This window comes from Stenella coeruleoalba, assembly GCF_951394435.1.
Source record: "Stenella coeruleoalba genome assembly, chromosome: 1".
In the NCBI taxonomy this organism is placed as follows: domain Eukaryota; kingdom Metazoa; phylum Chordata; class Mammalia; order Artiodactyla; family Delphinidae; genus Stenella; species Stenella coeruleoalba.
In genome coordinates, this window is record NC_137169.1 from 43,570,706 (window position 1) to 43,590,770 (window position 20,065).

Sequence of the window (20,065 nt, forward strand, 5' to 3'; positions counted from 1 at the left end):
AATGAAGTTGGACCCTTACCTAACACCATATGAAAAAATTAACTCAAAATGGATCTGAGACCTAAGTGTAAGACCTAAAATAATAAAACTGTTAGATAAAAATATAGGGCAAAACCTTCACAACATTGGATTTGGCAATGACTTCTTGGATATGACACTAAAGGCACAGGCAACAAACAAAATATGGACAAATTGGACTTCAAGAAAATTAAATTTTTGTGCACAAAAGACAGTATCAACAGAGTAAAAAGGCAACCCACAGAATGGGAGAAAATGTTTGCAAATCATATATCTGATAAGGAATTAATATCTACAATATAGAGAGAACTAAAACTCAACAACAAAAAACCAAACAACCTGATTCAAAAACAGGCAAAGGACCTGAATACACATTTCTCTGAAGAAGATATACAAATGACCGGTATGCACATGAAAAGATGTTCAACATTGCCAATCATTAGGGAAATGCAAATCAAACCTATAACGAGATACCATTGTATCTCACACCCATTAAGATGGCTACTATCATAAAACAAAAAACAAAAAAACTAGAAAATAACAAGTGTTGGTGAGTATGTAGAGATATTAGAACCCTGTGCACTGATGGTTGGAATGTAAAAAGATATACCTGCTGTGGAAAACAGTATAGTGGTTCCTCAAAAAATTAAAAATAGAATTACCATATAGGAACTTCCCTGGTAGTGCAGTGGTTAAGACTCCGCCTGCCAATGCAGGAGACATGGGTTCAAGCCCTGGTCTGGGAAGATCCCACATGCCATGGAGCAACTAAGCCCATGTGCCACAACTACTGAGGCTGTGCTCTAGAGCCCGCGAGCCACAACTACTGAGCCCGTGTGCCACAGCTACTAAAGCCTGCGTGCCTAGAGCCCATGCTCCACAACAAGAGAAGCCACTGCAATGAGAAGCCCGCACTTTGCAACAAAGAGTAGCTCCCACTTGCCACAACTAGAGAAAGCCCACATGCAGCAACGAGGAACCAATGCAGCCAAAAATAAATAAATAAATTAAAAAAAAAAAAAGACTCCATGCTCGCAATGCAGGGGGCCCAGGTTCAATCCCTGGTCAGGGAACTAGATCCCACATGCATGCCGCAACTATGGAGCTGACAAGCTGCAACTAGGGAGCCCACCTTCCACAACTAAGACCAGCACAACCAAAAAAAAAAATTCTAGAAACACTGACTCCTTCTTTTAAAACAAACAAACAAAAAGAATTACCATATAATTCAGCAATTACACTTCGGGACATATACTCCAAAGACTTGAAAATTGGGTACCAAAGAGGTATTTTACACCCATATTCATAGCACCATTATTCACAATAGCTAAACAGTGAAAGCAATCCAAGTATTCATTGACAGATGAATGGATAAGCAAATGTGGTATATACATGTAATGGAATATTATTCAGCCTTAAAAAGAAAGGAAATGCATACCTAGGAATAAACCTACCTAAAGAGGAAAAGACATATACTCAGAAAACTATAAAACACTGATGAAAGAAATCAAAGATGACATAAACAGATGGAGAAATATACCATGTTCTTGGATTGGAAGAATCAATATTGAGACAATGACTATACTATGCAAAGCAATCTACAGATTTAATGCAATCTCTATCAAATTACCAATGGCATTCTTCACAGAATTAGAACAAAAAATTTAACAATTTGTATGGAAACACCAACAAAGCCAAACACCCAAATAGCCAAAGCAATCTTGAGAAAGAAAAACGGAGCTGGAGGAATCAACCTCCCTGACTTCAAACTATACTACAAAGCTACAGTAATCAAAACAGTATGGTACTGGCACAAAACCAGAAATATAGATTAATGGTACAGGATAGAAAGCCCAGAGATAAACCCACACACATACGATCACCTAATTTATGACAAAGGAGGCAAGAATATACAATGGAGAAAAGACTGCCTCTTCAATAAGTGGTGCTGGGAAAACTGGATAGCCACATGTAAAAGAATGAAATTAGAACATTTCCTAACACCATACACAAAAATAAACTCAAAATGGATTAAAGACCTAAATGTAAGACCAGACACTATAAAACTCTTAGAGGAAAAAGTAGGAAAAACACTCTTTGACATAAACCACAGCAAGATCTTTTTTGACCGACCTCCTAGAGTAATGAAAATAAAAACAAAAATAAATAAATGGGACCTAATTAAACTTAAAAGCTTTTGCACAGCAAAGGAAACCATAAACAAGATGAAAAGACAACCCTCAGAATGAGAGAAAATATTTGCAAACTAAGCAACAGACAAAGGATTAATCTCCAAAATATACAAACAGCTCACGCAGCTCAATATCAAAAAAACAACCCAATCCAAAAATGGGCAGAAGACCTAAATAGACATTTCACCAAAGAAGACATACGGAGAAGCCAGTAGGAGCCTGTGATGTCGTGCCGTTGTCTGAAGATTCTTCAATCACTATGTCAAGTGACACAGATGTTTCTCTTTCTTCATATGATGAAGATCAGGGATCTAAACTTATCCTAAAAGCTAGAGAGGCACCATTTGTCCCCATTGGAATGGCAGGTTTTGCAGCAATCTTTGCATATGGATTATATAAATTGAAGAGCAGGGGCAATACTAAAATGTCTGTTCACTTGATCCACATGCGCATGGCAGCCCAAGGCTTTGTTGTGGGAGCAATGACTCTTGGTATGGGCTATTCCATGTATCAAGAATTCTGGGCAGAACCTAAACCTTAGAAGAGGAGATGCTGTCTTGGTCTTGGTGGTGCTTGCTTTAGTTAGACATCTCATATTGGGGTTATATGTTTATGTTGAAAATAAATTCTATGGGTCGGACAATAACATGATAATATGAATATTGGCTTCCTTTCTTGCAGGCTTGATTTGCCTAGTGACTAGTTCAATAGCTAGGTCATTCAGGGGAGTCAGATTAGCACAAAAACATGTCACTTTTAAATGCACTTGATAGTGGTACAGTGTCCACCTTCTTAAACTCTTCTGATAAAATTAGTTGTAAAGAGGACAACATGTCAAACCTGAAAATGCTCCCAGTTGCTGCAGAATATCATATGCTTTTGATGTAATGTAGGAATCCTATTTACCCCAGTTAATTTAACTCTTTCTGACTGCCTTGTGGACTGAGTACTGTTTTTAAGGTCTGGTTGGCTCTTGAAGAACACTTTCAGAACAGTGCATGGAATACAACATTATAAACCTCCCAGCAACTATGTGTGTGTTTTTAAATCAAAACTAAAGAGCTGGTAACAGTTGTTTTGAAGTAGTATCTGTTTCAGAATCATAGTTGTAAACATGAGAATAACTTAACTGTAGATCCCCGTTTAGCTGTTTTGTAATTGCAGAATTATAGTTTGTTGCTGTTATCTTAGAATAATTTTTAAATGGTATTTTGAAATAGAAGTGTGTATTTTAAGTGCTAATGCAAAGGTAAATGAAAAATACTTTTTAAATGTGTGCAGTCTGTTTATTTTCTCTGAAAGAATCATAAATGTTAAACTAAATAAATTGCCTGTAATGGAAGTGATTTATGAGCAAGCTGGTTTGGTCAGACATTATACAAACTTTGGTATACTACAGAATGCTTTGTTGTACTTGTGAGATTCTCTTGTCTAACCTGAATTTACATTCCATGGTGATAACATGGTAAATGTAGTGTTATTAAAGTAAGTGAACACACACACACACAAAAAAAGAAGACATACAGATGGCCAAGAGGCACATGAAAAGATGCTTGGCATCACTAATTATTAGAGAAATGCAAATCACAACTACAATGAGGTATCACCTCACACCAGTCAGAATGGCCGTCATCAAAAAATCTAGAAACAATAAATGCTGGAGAAGGTGTGGAGAAAAGGGAACCCTCTCACACTGTTGGTGGGAATGTAAATTGATACACCGACTGTGGAGAACAGTATGGCGGTTCCTTAAAAAACTAAAAATAGAACTACCATATGACCCAGCCATCCTACTACTGGGCATATACCCTGAGAAAACCATAATTCAAAGAGTCATGTACCCCAATGTTCACTGCAGCACTATTTACAATAGCCAGGACATGGAAACAACCTAAATGTCCATCGACAGATGAATGGATAATTACTCAGCCATAAAAAGGAATGAAATTGGGCCATTTGTAGAGATTTAAATGGACCTAGAGTCTGTCATACAGAGTGAAATAAGCCAGAAAGAGAAAAACAAATATCATATATTAAGGCGTATATGTGGAATCTAGAAAAATGGTACAGATGAACCTATTTGCAGGGCAAGAATAGAGGCATAGACGTAGAGAACGTACATGTGAACATGGGGGGGAAGGGAAGGGTGGGACAAATTGGGAGATTAGGATTGTCATATATACACTACCATGCATAAAATATATAGCTAGCGGGAATATCCTATAAGGCACAGGAAGTTCAGCTCGGTGCTCTATGATGACCTAGATGGGTGGGATGGTGGGAGGGGGGACAGGAGGTCCAAGAGGGAGGGGATATATGTATACATATAGCTGATTCACTTCATTGTAGAGCAGAAACTAACACAATATTGTACTCCAATATTGTACTTTTAAATTATACTCCAATTTAAAAAAAAAAAGGGAAATTCTACATATGCTACAACATGGATGAACCTTAATGACACTGTGCTAAATGAAATAAGCCAGTCACAAAAAGACAAATACTGTGTGATTCTACTTACATAACGTACTTAGAATAGACAAAATCGTAGAAAGTAGAATGGTGGTTGCCAGGGACTGGGGAGAGGGGAGAATGAGGAATTACTGTTTAATAAGTATAGCATTTAAATTTTGCAGATGAAAGAAGTTCTGGAGATGAATGGTGGTGATGGTTGCACAATATGAATATATTTAATGCTACTGAACTGTACACTTAAAAATGGTAAAGATAGGGCTTCCCTGGTGGCGCAGTGGTTGAGAGTCTGCCTGCCGATGCAGGGGACATGGGTTCTTGACCCAGTCCGGGAGGATCCCACATGCCGCGGAGCGGCTGGGCCCGTGAGCCATGGCCGCTGAGCCTGCGCGTCCGAAGCCTGTGCTCCACAACGGGAGAGGCCACAACAGTAACAGGTCTGTGTACCGCAAAAAAAAAAGGTAAAGGTAGTACATTTTATGTTTTGTGTATTTTACCAGAACATTAAAAAATTGTTAAAAAAAAAATGACATGCACTCTGATGAGTTCTGGAGCTGCAAAGCTCTTTTCCCTCAAGGGGCTCTCAGAAATGTAAACAGGTACTGATAGAACATGATAATTGCCATAATAAGTTTATGTATGAGAACACAAATAAGGGATAACTAATTTTGTCTGGGAGAGAATAATCTTTTGTTAGGAAAGAATGATCAACAAAAGTTTGGATAATAAATATTCTTGAAATATCCTTGAAGGGTGAGTGAAACAGCCATCTAAAGGAGAGGAGGAGCATTCAAGATGTAGAGTAGGAAAAGGGCAGGACATGTTTCAGGAATCTGCAAGAATCTGGAATACTGGAGGGCAGGGTACAGGAGATGATACTGGAGAGATGGGCAGGGGCAGATCATGAGGCCTGCAATACCATGCTAAGCCCCTGGCCTTAACCTGAAAGGTAGTCCTTAAAGGGTTTCAACCAGGAGAATGATGTAGTCATATTTCAATGTTAAAAAAATTAATTAGCAGTGGGTAGATAAGAATAGAGGAGCCAAAACTGAAGGCAGGGAAAACAGTAAGGGGATATTGTAGAAAATCAGGTGAGGGATTATGAAAGCTTGAAATAAGCAGAAGCAGTAGGAATAGAAAAAAGGGACAGATCAGAGAGATGTTACAGTGATAGGATAACGAGACTTAAACGACTTATTAACTGTGTTGTGAATGGCAGAGATAAAAGTTCTCATGTAGAAGAGGTTATTCTTATCCAGGGAGGTTTCACTAGTGCCAACTCTGAACAACCAGTCGTGACTGCTGGTATGCAGTTTAGTAGAAGAGCCTAAAACTCAATCTAGGTGCAATAAGAAAGAATGATGAATTAGTAATTTCTGCCATGGATGCTGAATGGGAGAACACTAGCACATGACAGATATTTAACATTCCTATTCTCAGAGGAAACATTAAGATATACTATGTGTTTTAAGGAATGTATATGGTGTGTTTCCATTTTTTTAAATTCAAGAACAGAAAATTAATTTTTGTTGATGGAAGACAGAATAGTTGTAATCTCTGGGTGGGGATGTAGATACAGACTGGGAAGTGGTACAGGGGAGTCTTTTAGAGTATTAGAAATTTTCTAGAGCTTGATCTGGGTGGTGGTCACACATGTATACATCTGTGAACAACCATTGAGTTGTGCACTTAAGTTTTGTGCTTCTTGCTATATGAATCTTATATATCAATTTAAAAAAGTGAAAAAAGTTAATATGTGTTTAAGGAATGGCAAGTAGTCTGATGTAGCATAGGGTAAGGAAGAAAGAAAAAGGTTAGCAGATTACTGGGATATAAAAGTTGGAGAAGTAGAATGGCAATAGATTGTGAAGGGTTTCGGGAGCCATATTAAAGAGTTTTGACTTGTTCCTACAACTGTTGGAGAGTATCTAAAGTTTTAGATAATCCCATATCTCTGTTTTGGCTGTGCAGAGTCTACTTTGGAGAGAAAAAGGTGAAGAACAGTTTCTCTGACCCAGCTAGGATCTCAGACCCAGTATCTTCTTAGCTAAAGTTTATCAATTTTATATCCATCCTTGGAAATCACGAAAGGGAGGGGAATTCAATAATTACCTGTGAAAGTACTTGGCAAGTGACTTTAATTCAAACTTTAAATAATAAACCTAACATAACCACATTGCAAAAATCTCAAACCTAAAGAAAAGTGGCATAAACTATGGATAATCCTACTACAGTACTATTAGCATTTTGGTATACTGGACTTCCTACCAGTCTTTCTCCTTTTTTAAAAAAAAAACAGTTCACTCTTCAGGATACGGTAGCTGGCCTATGCTGATAGCAGAGTACCAGGGACTAGGTCAGATGTGGAGAAGCATAACTAAAAGTAGTCTCTGACCATATTTTGGCAGGAGCAAGACAGAATCTAAAAGAAAACCAAATCAGAAATATGCGTCTAAAATGAGACACAGACCTACTAGAGAATGGACTTGAGGATATGGGGAGGGGGAAGGGAAGTTGTGACAAAGTGAAAGAGTGGCATGGACATATATACACTACCAAACTAGCTAGTGGGAAGCAGCTGCATAGCACAGGGAGATCAACTAGATGCTTTGTGACCACCTAGAGGGGTGGGATAGGGAGGGTGGGAGGGAGGGAGATGCAAGAAGGAAGAGATATGGGAACATATGTATATGTATAACTGATTCACTTTGTTATAAAGCAGAAACTAACACACCATTGTAAAGCAATTATACTCCAATAAAGATGTATAAAAAAACCAATAAAATGAGGAGGCAAGGGGCAAGAGTGCAAAGGGTGGAAAGGTTCAAGTGCTAGCCGCTGTAGGAGGGCAGTATGTATACAGAAGTCCCTTTTACTGGGTGCCTACTGCATATTGTGAGCTGAATGTAGTTGCTTACAGTGTTGGACTGGATAGTTGTAATCTTAATGATTTTGTCTTATTTTCATTTAACCTTAAATCATATGCATTTCTCATGTTGTTATATAGTTTTCATAACCACTTGCATTTTAAGTTTTATTTTTAATAAAAGAATTTTAAATTAATATTTTAAAATAAAAGTTTCATTTTATTCTTTTTAACAATTTTGCTTTTTTTCCTTTAACATTTTTTTACAACTTCTAAATCTTTTGTAAAATTATTTTTGACTAAGTGACTTATGTTTGTAAATATTTAGTCCCCTGTTTTCTTAAACTTTTAAAACTAAATTTTTATTTTTTCTGATTATAATAGAATTACATGCCCTTTGCAGAAAATCTGGAAAATTTAGGAAAACATAAAGAAGAAAATAACAATAACAATAGACCATACCCCACTGTCTTAAGACAATCCATCTAAACAACTTTTTGGCATATTTCCTTTCAGTCTTTTTTTTTATAATGCATTTTAGCATAGTTGAGATCACACTTTGCACATAATATATTTTTACTTAATATTTTATCATAAGTATTTCTCCCCATCATTAAGAATTCTTTGTAAATACAGTTTTAGCAACTGCAAAATATTATATAAGAGAAGGCGCCAGAGTTTGCTTAACTGGTCCCATATTGTTAGGCATTTAAGTTACTCCTAATTTTTTTCTATTCTAAATAATGCTTTTTGCATAAATGTATAAAGCACTATAAGATTATTTCCTCAGAGAAAATTCTCAGATGTGGGATTTCTATATCAAGTAGTGTGAAATTTTTAAAGGTTCCTGATGTGTACTGCCAAATTGATTTAAGAGGTTTGTCCTAAATTCCACTTCCACTATTATATGGGAGAGAAAACCAACCAAATATTTTCAAGCTTTAAAAATGATAGCCTTCTCAGAATCTCTGAGCAAAGGCTATAGTATCTACAGATATATTTTCCTTCAAAAAAAAATACTGACTGGAAACATAGACGTGCCAGATTTGGGGAGAAGGGAGACCTGCCACACTTCACTTACTTTGATGTCTCTGAGAAACACACCTAAATAGCTAAGTACCCCCACCTTGCAAGACAACAATATTTTAGAGAGAGATTTCCTTAAGGTTAGACAACATCAATGGAAAATTTTGCTGTGTCGCCAAAGTTCCCCGGAGAATATGACCCAAGATCACGCACCGCTTTGGAGCGTAGGCTGTCAAAGGGATCCTTGGAGGGATCACCAGTTCATCTTATATGCAGCTCTGAGTTTTCTTGTTTAGACAGCCCTTGGTCCAGTTCCAGAATCCTTGCCCTGCCTTAGATCTCTCCCAACACTCCTCCAGGGGCCCTCCAGACTTCTACAACCTTGAGAGGAGCCTCAAGGTTCCCCCTTGTCTCTCTGACCCATGAAGGCTTACTTGCTATAGCTCTCCTCTGCACATTCTCACTCCCTTTTCTCCTCTTGTTCTCCCTAGTCTTTCTTCTTTTCCTCCTCTCTCCTCACTTTCACTCTCCTGAGTCTTTTAAGTTTCTCTCTAAGCTTCTCTTTTAATGCTATCTTCTCCTTCTCCCTCTCCCAGTTTTCTCAAACTTTCAACCCTTTCCTCCTCTTCAACAGGGACACAGCTGACCTTCACTAGGAGCCGCCTCTCTCTGTTTTGTCCTCAGACTTCTCTCCCCCAGACTTTTCTATTCTCTCCAAATGGCACACACATCCTCAATTTTGCAGGAGTTTCTCCCAGCATTTTTCACACATAAGACAGCTTTCATAACCCTGTTACCAAGGAATACTCTTAGAAGAGCACTGTTACCCCTCTAACCCAAACATGACTTCCTTCCTTATCATAAAGTCCAAGAAAAGATCACTTGTATTATGCCCATGTTTTCCTCTCTATCCAAATTAGGATACACAAGAACACAGGTTTATAAGCCTACTTATAGTTACAATGTTTGAAATCTGAGCTGTCCTCAAAAATCTGGGACATAATGTTGCTATAAATTCCACCTATCCAGAATCCAGCTCTCAAGCAGTTTCACACGCAAGAAGAACTCTGAACATCCTCGGAGTTGTCAGGAAGTTTGTGTTCTATATATTACACTCAGACTAAAAATGAAGCGTTCTCCTCTTTTCGTCCACTCTGGAAAACAGAATTTTGACTACATATCGAGTTAGGTCTAGCCTTCTAGATTGCTATCTATAGGTCATACATAGAGTGATTCTTTAACTGGAGATTTTATGAAGGTCACAAAAGGGTTCACTGAGAAAGACTGAGCCCACGCTCTGAAATGAGAATGTACAGTTTACCACCCATTGACTTACACGTAAATCTGTATAAAGATCTTCAAAGGTGGTTTATTAGGTTCTGGTTTAAACTTTCAGTTCTTTCTTTCTAAAAAACTTAGGGAAAGCTCTTAACCAATATGAATTCCTCAGGTCCAATTTGGACTTTACTTTTTGCACTATGCAATTTCTGTAAATTCTCTTCTGCCTGGAGCCCTTAATCTAGATCTCCATGGATGTATTTTCTCAAGGTTCACTTTAGGTATAGTCTTAATCGATCATAGTTCTGTGGAAGTTTGCTTCCTCTAATAAGCCTGCAAAACTCTCTCTTCTTATTTCTGATTGTCCCCTGAAATGTTACTCTTTGTGAATTAGTATGGCTCTGCCTAGCTCTAGATAAAATCTTAACTTTTTATCACATGTCTTGTCTGTGTTGCATTTTCTGCCCACTTTTGCCCTCCCCTACAGCGAAGGGAGTATTTTAAACTTTTTTTGTTTCCAGAGAGAGCAACTTGCTGGTTGGAGGATTCAAGTTTAAAATGGACCCCCAGAGAAACATGTGTGGCTTGAGACATCCTGTGTAATCCAATAAATATCCGCCCTACCCCCAACCCACATTTGCTGGCTAAAGCAAATGCGAGAGTCAGAGAGGGGGAGGAGTTATGTTCAAGCATTTTTATGTACAGTCTTGTGCAGTCTGCACATGCTGGAGAGTTCATGCACTTTTGTCCCAGAAGTGACTTTCAACTCTTACTTTACATGCAGTTCCAACAAGTTTGGATATCTAGTTTCCATAACTATAGCAGATCAAAATCAACAACTAGTGGGTGGGAATTGGGGGTGAAGAATAAGTTAGTAGTGATTAAGACCACAGATTCTGGAGTCAAACTGCAGGTTTGAATTTTGGCCCTGCCATCTCCTAGCTGTATGACTTTGAATAAGGTACTTCACCTTTTTTGCCTCAATTTCCTCATCTGCAAAGTGGGAATAATAATAGTACCTATTTCATACAGTTGTCATAAGGATTGAGTTAATATATACAAGGTGACTGCAACAGTAAGTACTATATAAGTATCAAGTAGAGTGGGTACATGTAACAGTTCTTATGAAAAGTAAAAGAAATAACTTTTTTAAAATGCCTAACATAGACCCTGGAACATAAAAGATTTCTAGTGTCCTTGCCGTTTGGTAAACATGCCTTAGGCTTGCATGCTACTAAACCTTTGCAACATGGTGCTTCCTTGGCCTGATAAGCTCTATTGCCTTCCTTTGCTGGCAAACTGTTCATTCTTCTTCACCCAGCTTAAATGCATCCTTCCCTCTGTATTCTCCCTTGGCTTCTTTGGAGAAAATGAGTCACTCCCTCTTCTTTAATTCTGTAGCACCTACTGCTATCACCCTGCTTGATCATGTAGTGTTGTAATTACTTATTTATGAATCTTCTCCCTCACCAGACTTTATGGTCCTCCTCCATGGCTGGAGCCACATCTTATTTTCACAGCTGTCACAGTACTTTGTCCCTCAATAAATGTTTTGATGAATGTAGGAATAATAATATCAAACACACAGTGCTTAGTTCTAGGCTCTGTTCTAATGCTTTATATATATTAACTTAATCTTTAATCTTGACAACAATCCTATGTAGTAGTAGTATCGTCTCTAACTTAAAGATAAGGTAAATGACACAAAAGCATTTATGTAATTTGTCTAGGTCACCTCAGCTACTACTTGTCAAAGCCAGGATTCAAATCTAAGTAGTTGGTATCAGAAACCAGACTTTTAACCAACCCAATACAAATGCCTTCCAGAGACCAAGAGAACAAACAACTGCACACAAACCTGGCTTTCCCAAAGGTCTCACTTCCTCAGGTAAATGAGCCATTCATCCAACAAATATTTACATAGTGCTTTCTATGTGTACACCACCATGTTAAACACTGATCTCTAATGGCTCCCCGCTTTCTCCCATCACCCCTCCACCCAATCGCTACAACCTCCCCCCAAACTCCACTGCTCTGTGAACTTCTTTCAGTTTCTTTAATGTGTTGTGCTCTTGCTCAGCTCTGGAACCTCCACTGCCGGTTTGCCCCGCTAACTCATGCTTATCCTTCAGTTCTCAGCTTAAATTATTTCTTTCTGCAAGCCTTACATTATCCCCCTCAAGTAAGTTATGTGCCCCTGCTCTGGGCTCCCGTGGCACTTTACACTTTCCTTGTCATAGTATTTGTCATACTTACTGTTCTTGCCCATTTACTTGTTTGCCTTCTGCACTAGACTATAAGCTCTGTGAGAGCAAGGACTGAATCTTATCTGGGTTATCACTGAATCTGCAGCACCTAACTTGATGACCATCACATAGTAGGTGCTTGATAAATATTTGTTGAATGACTTGACTGAAGGATGAGCATGATGAAATCTCTATGCTTAAGAAGTCTAGTTGGTGGGGGGAAAAAGGTCTTGTGGGGATACAGAAAACAAAAATAGTGTATTATGATAAATGCTATAATAGGGACACAGAGGGGAAGATTTCTAACTCTATCTGGAGTAAAGTGGGAAGGGGGCAGTTCAGCAGAGTCTTAAAGGGTAAGTGAGAGTTTATGAAAAGGAAAGAAAGAGGTCATAAGCAAGAACTATACTAGAAATTGCTTGGTTGTCTAAGTGGCTAAACCATTTTTCTGTGTGTCTAAAAAGAACATTAATCTAAACTTAATCCTACAACTGATTAATCTAATCTAATCTAATCTGAGTTTGGAGGCAATATGCAATAACTCAAAAGGCAATATGATGAAATAATTTTATTCTTTAAGTACCTCTTCTGTGAATTCCCATGAAAATCTCTTCTTACCTCTATCATCATATTTGTCGTGCTGCACAGCCATTGTCAGAATGGTTCTACCCCACCTGATGAGCTATTTAAGGCCTGGGGTTAAAGTACTTTAAAGTCTGGTTCAATTCTGTGTATCCCTGGTACCTAGAACAAAACCAGTCCCAGCAAGAGGATCTATGAGTACTCCAACATGACCATAAAGTCTTAAATGAGCTGACCTCCAGCAGTCTCTCAGCTTTGTCTCACGTCCCATACTGTATGCTCCAGTCAATATGCACTTTTTAGTTTCCTGAATAACATTTGACTCCTAAAGCCTGTGGGCCTTTCCACGTGCCAATGCCATTCCAACTGTCTCTTCCTGCTCATATCCCCAGCTCATCATCCAGCTCTTTTTTTTTTTTAGCAAGTCAATTTTAGAAGTTATTTAATGAATTATTTGCATATGTATTCTCATGTAGAAATTAGTACAGGTTTCACATTTGAATTTATCAATTCATAGAGTCTAATATTAACATTATCTAACTGTTCGGTACATTTTAAAATCACTAATCATATATCTTAAGTTGAAATTGAGCTATAAAATAATATATATGATTTTTAAGTATAAAAACTTTACTACAAGGAAAATAGCACATATATTTTACAATACATCCAGCTAACTCTTATTTATTTATTTATTTATCTGGTTGTGCCAGGTCTTAGTTGCAGCACACAGGATCTTCGTTGCCGCGTGCGGGATCTTTATTTGTGGCATGCAAAATCTTTTTTCTTTTAGTTGCAGCATGCGAAGTCTAATTCCCTGACCAGGGATCGATCCTGGGCCCCCTGCATTGGGAGTCTTAACTGCTGGACCACCAGGGAAGTCCCTGCGTGTATCCTTTAGAACTAGTGTTTCTGGATTTTTTGGATTGTTTTTGGACTGTTTTTGTTTCTTTCAGGAGTGGAATTGCTGGGTCATATGGTAGTTCTATTTTCAGTTTTTGGAGAAATCTCCAGACTGTTTTCCACAGTGGCTGCACCAATTTACATTCCCACCAACACTGTTTGAGTGTTCCCTTTTCTCCACAACTTCTCCAACATTTGTTATTTGTGTTCTTTTTAATGATGGCCATTCTAACAGGTGTGAGGTGATATCTCATTGTGGTTTTGTTTTGTATTTCCCTGATGATTAGCGATGTTGAGCACCCTTTCATGTTCTTATTGGCCATCTGCATGCCCTTTTTGGAGAAATGTCTGTTCAGGTCTTCTGCCCATTTTTTAATCGGGGTGGGGTTTTTTTGATGTTGAGTTGTATGAGCTGTTTAGGTCTTTACTCCATTTTAAGTTTATTTTTGTGTATGGTGTTAGAGAATGTTCTTATTTCATTCTTTTACATGTAGCTGTCCAATTTTCCCAGAACTATTTATTGAAGAGACTTTCTTTTCTCCATTGCATATTCTTGCCTCCTTTGTCATAGAAGAATTGATCATAAGTGTGTGGGTTTATTTCTGGGTTCTCTATTCTGTTCCATTGATCCATATGTCTGTCTTGTGCCAGTACCATACTGTTTTGATTACCATAGCTTTGTGGTATAGTCTGAAGTTAGGGACCATAATTCCTCCAGCTCTGTTCTTCTTGCTCAAGATTGTTTTTGGCTATTCAGGGTCTTTTGTGTTTCCATACAAATTTTTAAATTATTTGTTATAGTTCTGTAAAAATGCTATTGGTATTTTTTTTAAGATTTTTTATTTATTTATTTATTTTATTTATTTTTGGCTGCATTGGGTCTTAGTTGCGGCATGCAGGATCTTCGTTGAGACATGCGGGATCTTTCATTGTGGCATGCAGACTCTTGTTGTGGTGCGTGGGCTTCTCTCTAGTTGTGCCATGCGGGTTTTTCTCTCTTCTAGTTGTGGCATGCAGGCTCCAGGGCACATGGGCTCTGTAGTTTGTGGCCCGCAGGCTCTAGTTGAAGCTCGCAAGCTCAATAGTTGTGGCACATGGACTTAGTTGCCCCGTGGCATGTGGGATCTTAGTTCCCTCACCAGGGATCGAACCCATGTCCCCTACATTGTAAGGTGTATTCTTTACCACTGGACCACCAGGGAAGTCTCTGCTATTGGTATTTTGATAGGGATTGCATTGAATCTGTAAATTGCCTTGTGTAGTATGGCCATTTTAACAACATTCATTTTTCCAATCCAAGAACACAGTATATCTTTCCATCTGTTTATATCACCTTCAATTTCTTTCATCAGTGTCTTACAGTTTTCTGAGTACACGTCTCCTACCTTCTTAGGTAGGTTTATTTCTAGGTATCTTATTCTTCTTTTTTTTTTTTTTTTTTGCAGTACTCGGACCTCTCACTGTTGTGGCCTCTCCCGTTGCGGAGCACAGGCTCCAGACGCACAGGCTCAGCAGCCATGGCTCACGGGCCCAGTCACTCCCCGGCATGTGGGATCCTCCTGGACCAGGGCACGAACCCATGTCCCCTGCATCAGCAAGCGGACTCTCAACCACTGCGCCACCAGGGAAGCCCCTCTTATTCTTTTTGATGCAATGGTAAATGGGATTGTTTCCTTAATTTCTTTTTCTGATAGTTCACTGTTAGTGTATAGAAATGAAACAGATTTCTGTATATTAATTTTGTATCCTGCAACTTTACTGAGTTCATTGATGGGCTCTAGTAGTTTTCTGGTGGCATCTTTAGGATTTTCTCTGTATAGTATCATGTTACCTGCAAACAGTGACAATTTTAATTCTTCCTTTCCAATTTGGATTCCTTTTTTTTTTTTTTGGATTCCTTTTTTATTTTGTATTCTTTTTATCATCTGATTGTGGTGGCTAGGACTTCCAATATGACATTGAATAAAAGTGGCATGAGTGGGCATCCTTGTCTTGTTCCTGATCTTAGAGGAAATGCTTTCAGCTTTTCAGCATTGAGTATGATGTTAGCTGTGGGTTTGTCATATATGGCCTTTATTATGTTGAGGTATATTCCCTCTATGCCCACTTCCTGGAGAGTTTTTATCATAAATCGTTGTTGAATTTTGTCAAAAGTTTTTTCTGCATCTATTGAGATGATCATATGGTTTTTATTCTTTAATTTGTTAATGTGTGTATCACATCAGAGTTGTATTCGTAAAACACATGTGACCACATCTCTCTCCTGCTGAAAACCTTTTAACAGCTTCTCATTACTCCAGGATAAAGTGCAAGCATTAAAGGTCCTTTACGATCTTCCCCCAACTCACATTTCTGCCCTTAAATCAAAGGCAGGAGCAAGGGGAGGGTAGCTCAAGTTTTGGCTATTGTTCAGTGCAAGGGAAGAGGGTAAGGCCTTATCACAAATGTTCATTTTGGCATTGAACTATATATTCCATTTTTAATGAAATATTTCAAATATACAAAAAATTATGCAAAATAATATACCCAAATTTCCGTAATATTAACATACTACACAATCATGGTATCATTATCAAAACTAAGAAATTAACATAAATGCCATACTATTAATTAAACTAAAGTCTTTATTCAGACTTTATCAGGTTTTCCACTAATGTCCTTTTTCTATTCTAGAATCCAATCTAGAACCCTACAGGCATTTAGTTATCATCATGTCTCCTTAGTCTCCTTCAATCTGTAACAGTTCCTTAGTCTTTCCTCTTCTATCATGACTTTGAGAATTATGAAGAGTACTTGTCTTGGTAGAATGTTCCTCAATTTGGGTTTGTCTAAGGTTTTCTCATGATTCAATTAAGGCTATGGATTTTGGAGAAGAGTATCACAAAAGCTATGTGCCCTTTTCAATGCATCCAATCAGGCATACACAATACTGATACATCCTATTACTTGTGATATTTATCTTGATCACTTGGTTAACATGGGGCTGCCAGGTTTCTCCGTTGTAAACTTACTATTTTTCCTTTTCTAAAAAAATATTTGGGGAGATATAATTTGAAGCTATGCAGATACCTTGTTTCATCTTAAATTTTAACGCACTAATTACAGTATTTATTAGTGGACCTTGCTTGATGCAGTTAATACTTTGATGTTCTAATGTGATTTTCTAATTCCCTAATTCCTTCTACTTTTATTTACCGAAATTCTTCTGTAAGGGAGACTATTTCCTTCTCCCTCATTTGTTTATTTATTCAATCATTTATTTATATCAGTAAGGACTTAGTGATTTTATTTCATTCTTTGGGTTATAATCTAAATTATGATTATTTATTTTGTTGCTCAAATTATTCAAGTTTTGGCCATTGGGAACTCTTTTGGTTGGCTTCTGTGTCTTTTTGAAATGTCTCTATCCTAGCACCACAAGATGCTCCAGGCTCATCTTGTATTTTTCCAGCCCTGGAATCAATCACTTCTCCAAGGAGCACTGATTCTTTTTATTGAAAACAGGTAATTAGAAACAAAGATCTGGGTACTAGATGTGATCATTGCTACTGGGGTATTACTGCTTCTAGGTGCTCTAAGCAGACAGAGCTAGGAAATATTTATACGTATACTAACCCACATATACATACACATCTATATTTATTTCTACATGTATTTGATAGAGATTTTTCAAAACAAGTGTTGATACTGATAACTTTTTTTAACTTTATATAAATGGTTTCATATGTAAATATATTTTTACAACTTGAGTTTTTTTGTTCAACATTTATTTTTGAGATGTAACCATATTGATACATATAGTTCTGGTTTGTTCACTTTAACAGTTATCTTACTAGTAGCCTTTTGTGTGATAAATCCTCTGTATTTTTTTCTATGAGTCATAGAGCTGCCAACTGTAAAGATTATTGTTAGTCACTCATAGTTATTTATAGGTTGCAGGCAGTTTCCCTACAAAAAGCAAAGTTGGTTGCCCATCTCATACTTTAGGGACACTGTAACTGTAGGAGAGTATTATTGAACAGCCAGCCACTCAATTCCTCTATTAACAGTTCTTTGTGAATTATTCCTGCATATTGTGTAGCTACATCAACATGGTAAGTTGTCTTTTTTTAGTTTATTTCTTTGTTCCAGTTTTATGTTTCTTAATTTCTAGTCTGCTTCATAATAATTGTCCTTTGCAGTTACTTTCTTTATAGTTTCATTTCCACTGTATGTAATTTTTTTTTTTTTTTTTTTTTTTTTTTTTTGCGGTATGCGGGCCTCTCACCATTGTGGCCTCTCCCATTGCGGAGCACAGGCTCCGGACGCATAGGCTCAGCGGCCATGTCTCACAGGCACAGCCGCTCGGCGGCATGTGGGATCTTCCCAGACCGGGGCACGAACCCGTGTCCCCTGCATCGGCAGGCGGACTCTCAACCACTGCGCCACCAGGGAAGCCCTCCACTGTATGTATTTTTATGTTGGTTTGTTATGTGGGTTTGTATGTATTTTATATTTTGTTTGTTTGTTTGTTTGTTTTTTGCCACTCCACGCAGCTTGTGGGATCTTAGTTTCCCAATCAGGGATTGAACCTGGGCCCCAGCAGTGAAAGCACCGAGTCCTAACCACTGGAATGCCAGGGAATTCCCTGTAGTTACTTACTTTTGAGGTCATTTTGTAATCTCTTAATATCCCTACAGTTTTATTTGCCATTTGCCATTTTTCAAATTCACTCTGAATTTTCTAAATTTAGATCTATTCAGGAAATAATTTAGGTAAAACAATAAGTCTAGTAAACATTGTAGAAATTTAAGTGCTACAGTTTAACATTTTTTCTATTCATAACCATTTTATGATTTGTCACTTTACTGTTTATTCAAAAATTTACCCCCAATTCTAGCTAAAATCCATCATCATAAGTGAGGATGAGAGTAGCTGTGAGAAGCTTCAAAGTGAAAAACTGGCCAGGTTGCATTGGGAGTCTTGAGGGCCTGTTTACCGCACTGCATCATATTTGCTTTTATTCCTGCCCTGGTAGCTCCATGAAAGTGTAGACATGACTGATTCATTGATGAGTCCCCAGCTAATAGCCTTGCACAAAGAAGATGTTCAGTGAGTAATTGTCAAGTAAATGGATGACTGGTTGGATGGATGGATGAATGGATGGATGGAGAGGTAGGCAAGATCTCCTCAAACTCTGGCATCAGAAGGCTTCATAGAGGACATGGAAACTGCCATTATAAGGATGGGTAGGACTTGAAAGGAATTAATGAAAGAGGAGGGCATCTGTCTACTATCATCCTTTCTCCTCACCGTCACTTGAAATGTCCAGAGGTTCCCACTAAAAAGATAGATGACCCACTGGTGTCAGTTAACAATGGCAAGGCAGAGTCAAGGTAATGGGCTCATCTGGGGTCTAGCTCTGCTCTAAGTCTCATCATCATACTGCATTGCAGAGGAGAAAGTGTAGGTTGAGAATTATAAAGTCTGAATTCCAGTCCTTACTGTGCCACTAACTCACTGTGTGACCTTGTACAAGCCATACCCCCTCTCTGAGCATCCAGTTGCTAATGTGTACAATGATAATCATTGGGTTAGAAGGGCTGAAAGATACATTCCTATTCTAAACTTCTATGAAACATCAGACTGTAGCCAACTGGGCCCCCAGTCACGGAAACATATCAAAGCATCTTTATTCAAGATTCACTCTAGGGCTGGAAAAGGACCTTGTACATGGTTGCTCTAGTCCACTTTCCCACAAGAACTTGAAGTCCTGCAATAACCTCCATAAGCAGCTCTTCAAACTCAGTTCTTACGTATTTTTTGCTAACAACCCATAAAAGGAAAACTACCTGCTTGCTCATTCACGAATCCAATCAGAGGAGCATAGACTGACAAAGCTGAAAGAACTCATTATCTCCCTCATGGTACGTTTGGGGAAAATGAGGCCCAGAGAGTGACAGCGTCTTAACCTAAGGTCATTCAGCAAATTACAGGCAAATAATAAATTCTCTAGTGATACTATCAAAAGAGAGATTAATACTGGTCAAATTGTTGAATTTCACAGATGAAGAAAGAATTCTTTTTTCAAACAGAAAAAGCAAGTTATCTATAAAAAGGAATAAAATCAGATTCACATCAGACTTCTCCACAGCAAAAGTTTACGTCATTCTGAGGGAAAGTGTAACCCATGAATATTTTACCCAACTATGTTGTCAGCTAAATTAAAAAGCAACAGGTGCTTTAACAATTTAAAATTGTTAAAACTATTATTAAAATTGAAAAAATTTAAAGAATCCAGCATCCTTCTTGAAAAAAATTTCTTGATGCTGAAATCCAGCTAATCAAGACACAAATGTAAATAAAGAAAAGAAGCTATCATGAAGCATTGGTGATGAAGATTGCACCTATTTTTTTAATAATTTTTAAATAGATTTATTTATTTATTTTTGGCTGCGTTGGGTCTTCATTTCTGCTCGCAGGCTTTCTCTTGTTGTGGCAAG

The 20,065-nt window shown here is 37.9% G+C and overlaps 1 protein-coding gene across 1 annotated transcript; it reads left to right on the top strand.

Annotated features, from left to right (window-relative positions):
• Positions 1-2,457: 2,457 nt before the first annotated feature.
• LOC307191788 (HIG1 domain family member 1A, mitochondrial-like) lies at positions 2,458-2,751 on the top strand (the record flags this gene model as incomplete). Its single annotated transcript, XM_079931975.1, has 1 exon — positions 2,458-2,751. Exon 1 carries the CDS (start codon positions 2,470-2,472, stop codon positions 2,749-2,751), a length of 282 nt encoding a protein of 93 aa, XP_079788101.1. The 5' UTR covers positions 2,458-2,469.
• Between the last annotated feature and the right edge of the window lie 17,314 nt (positions 2,752-20,065).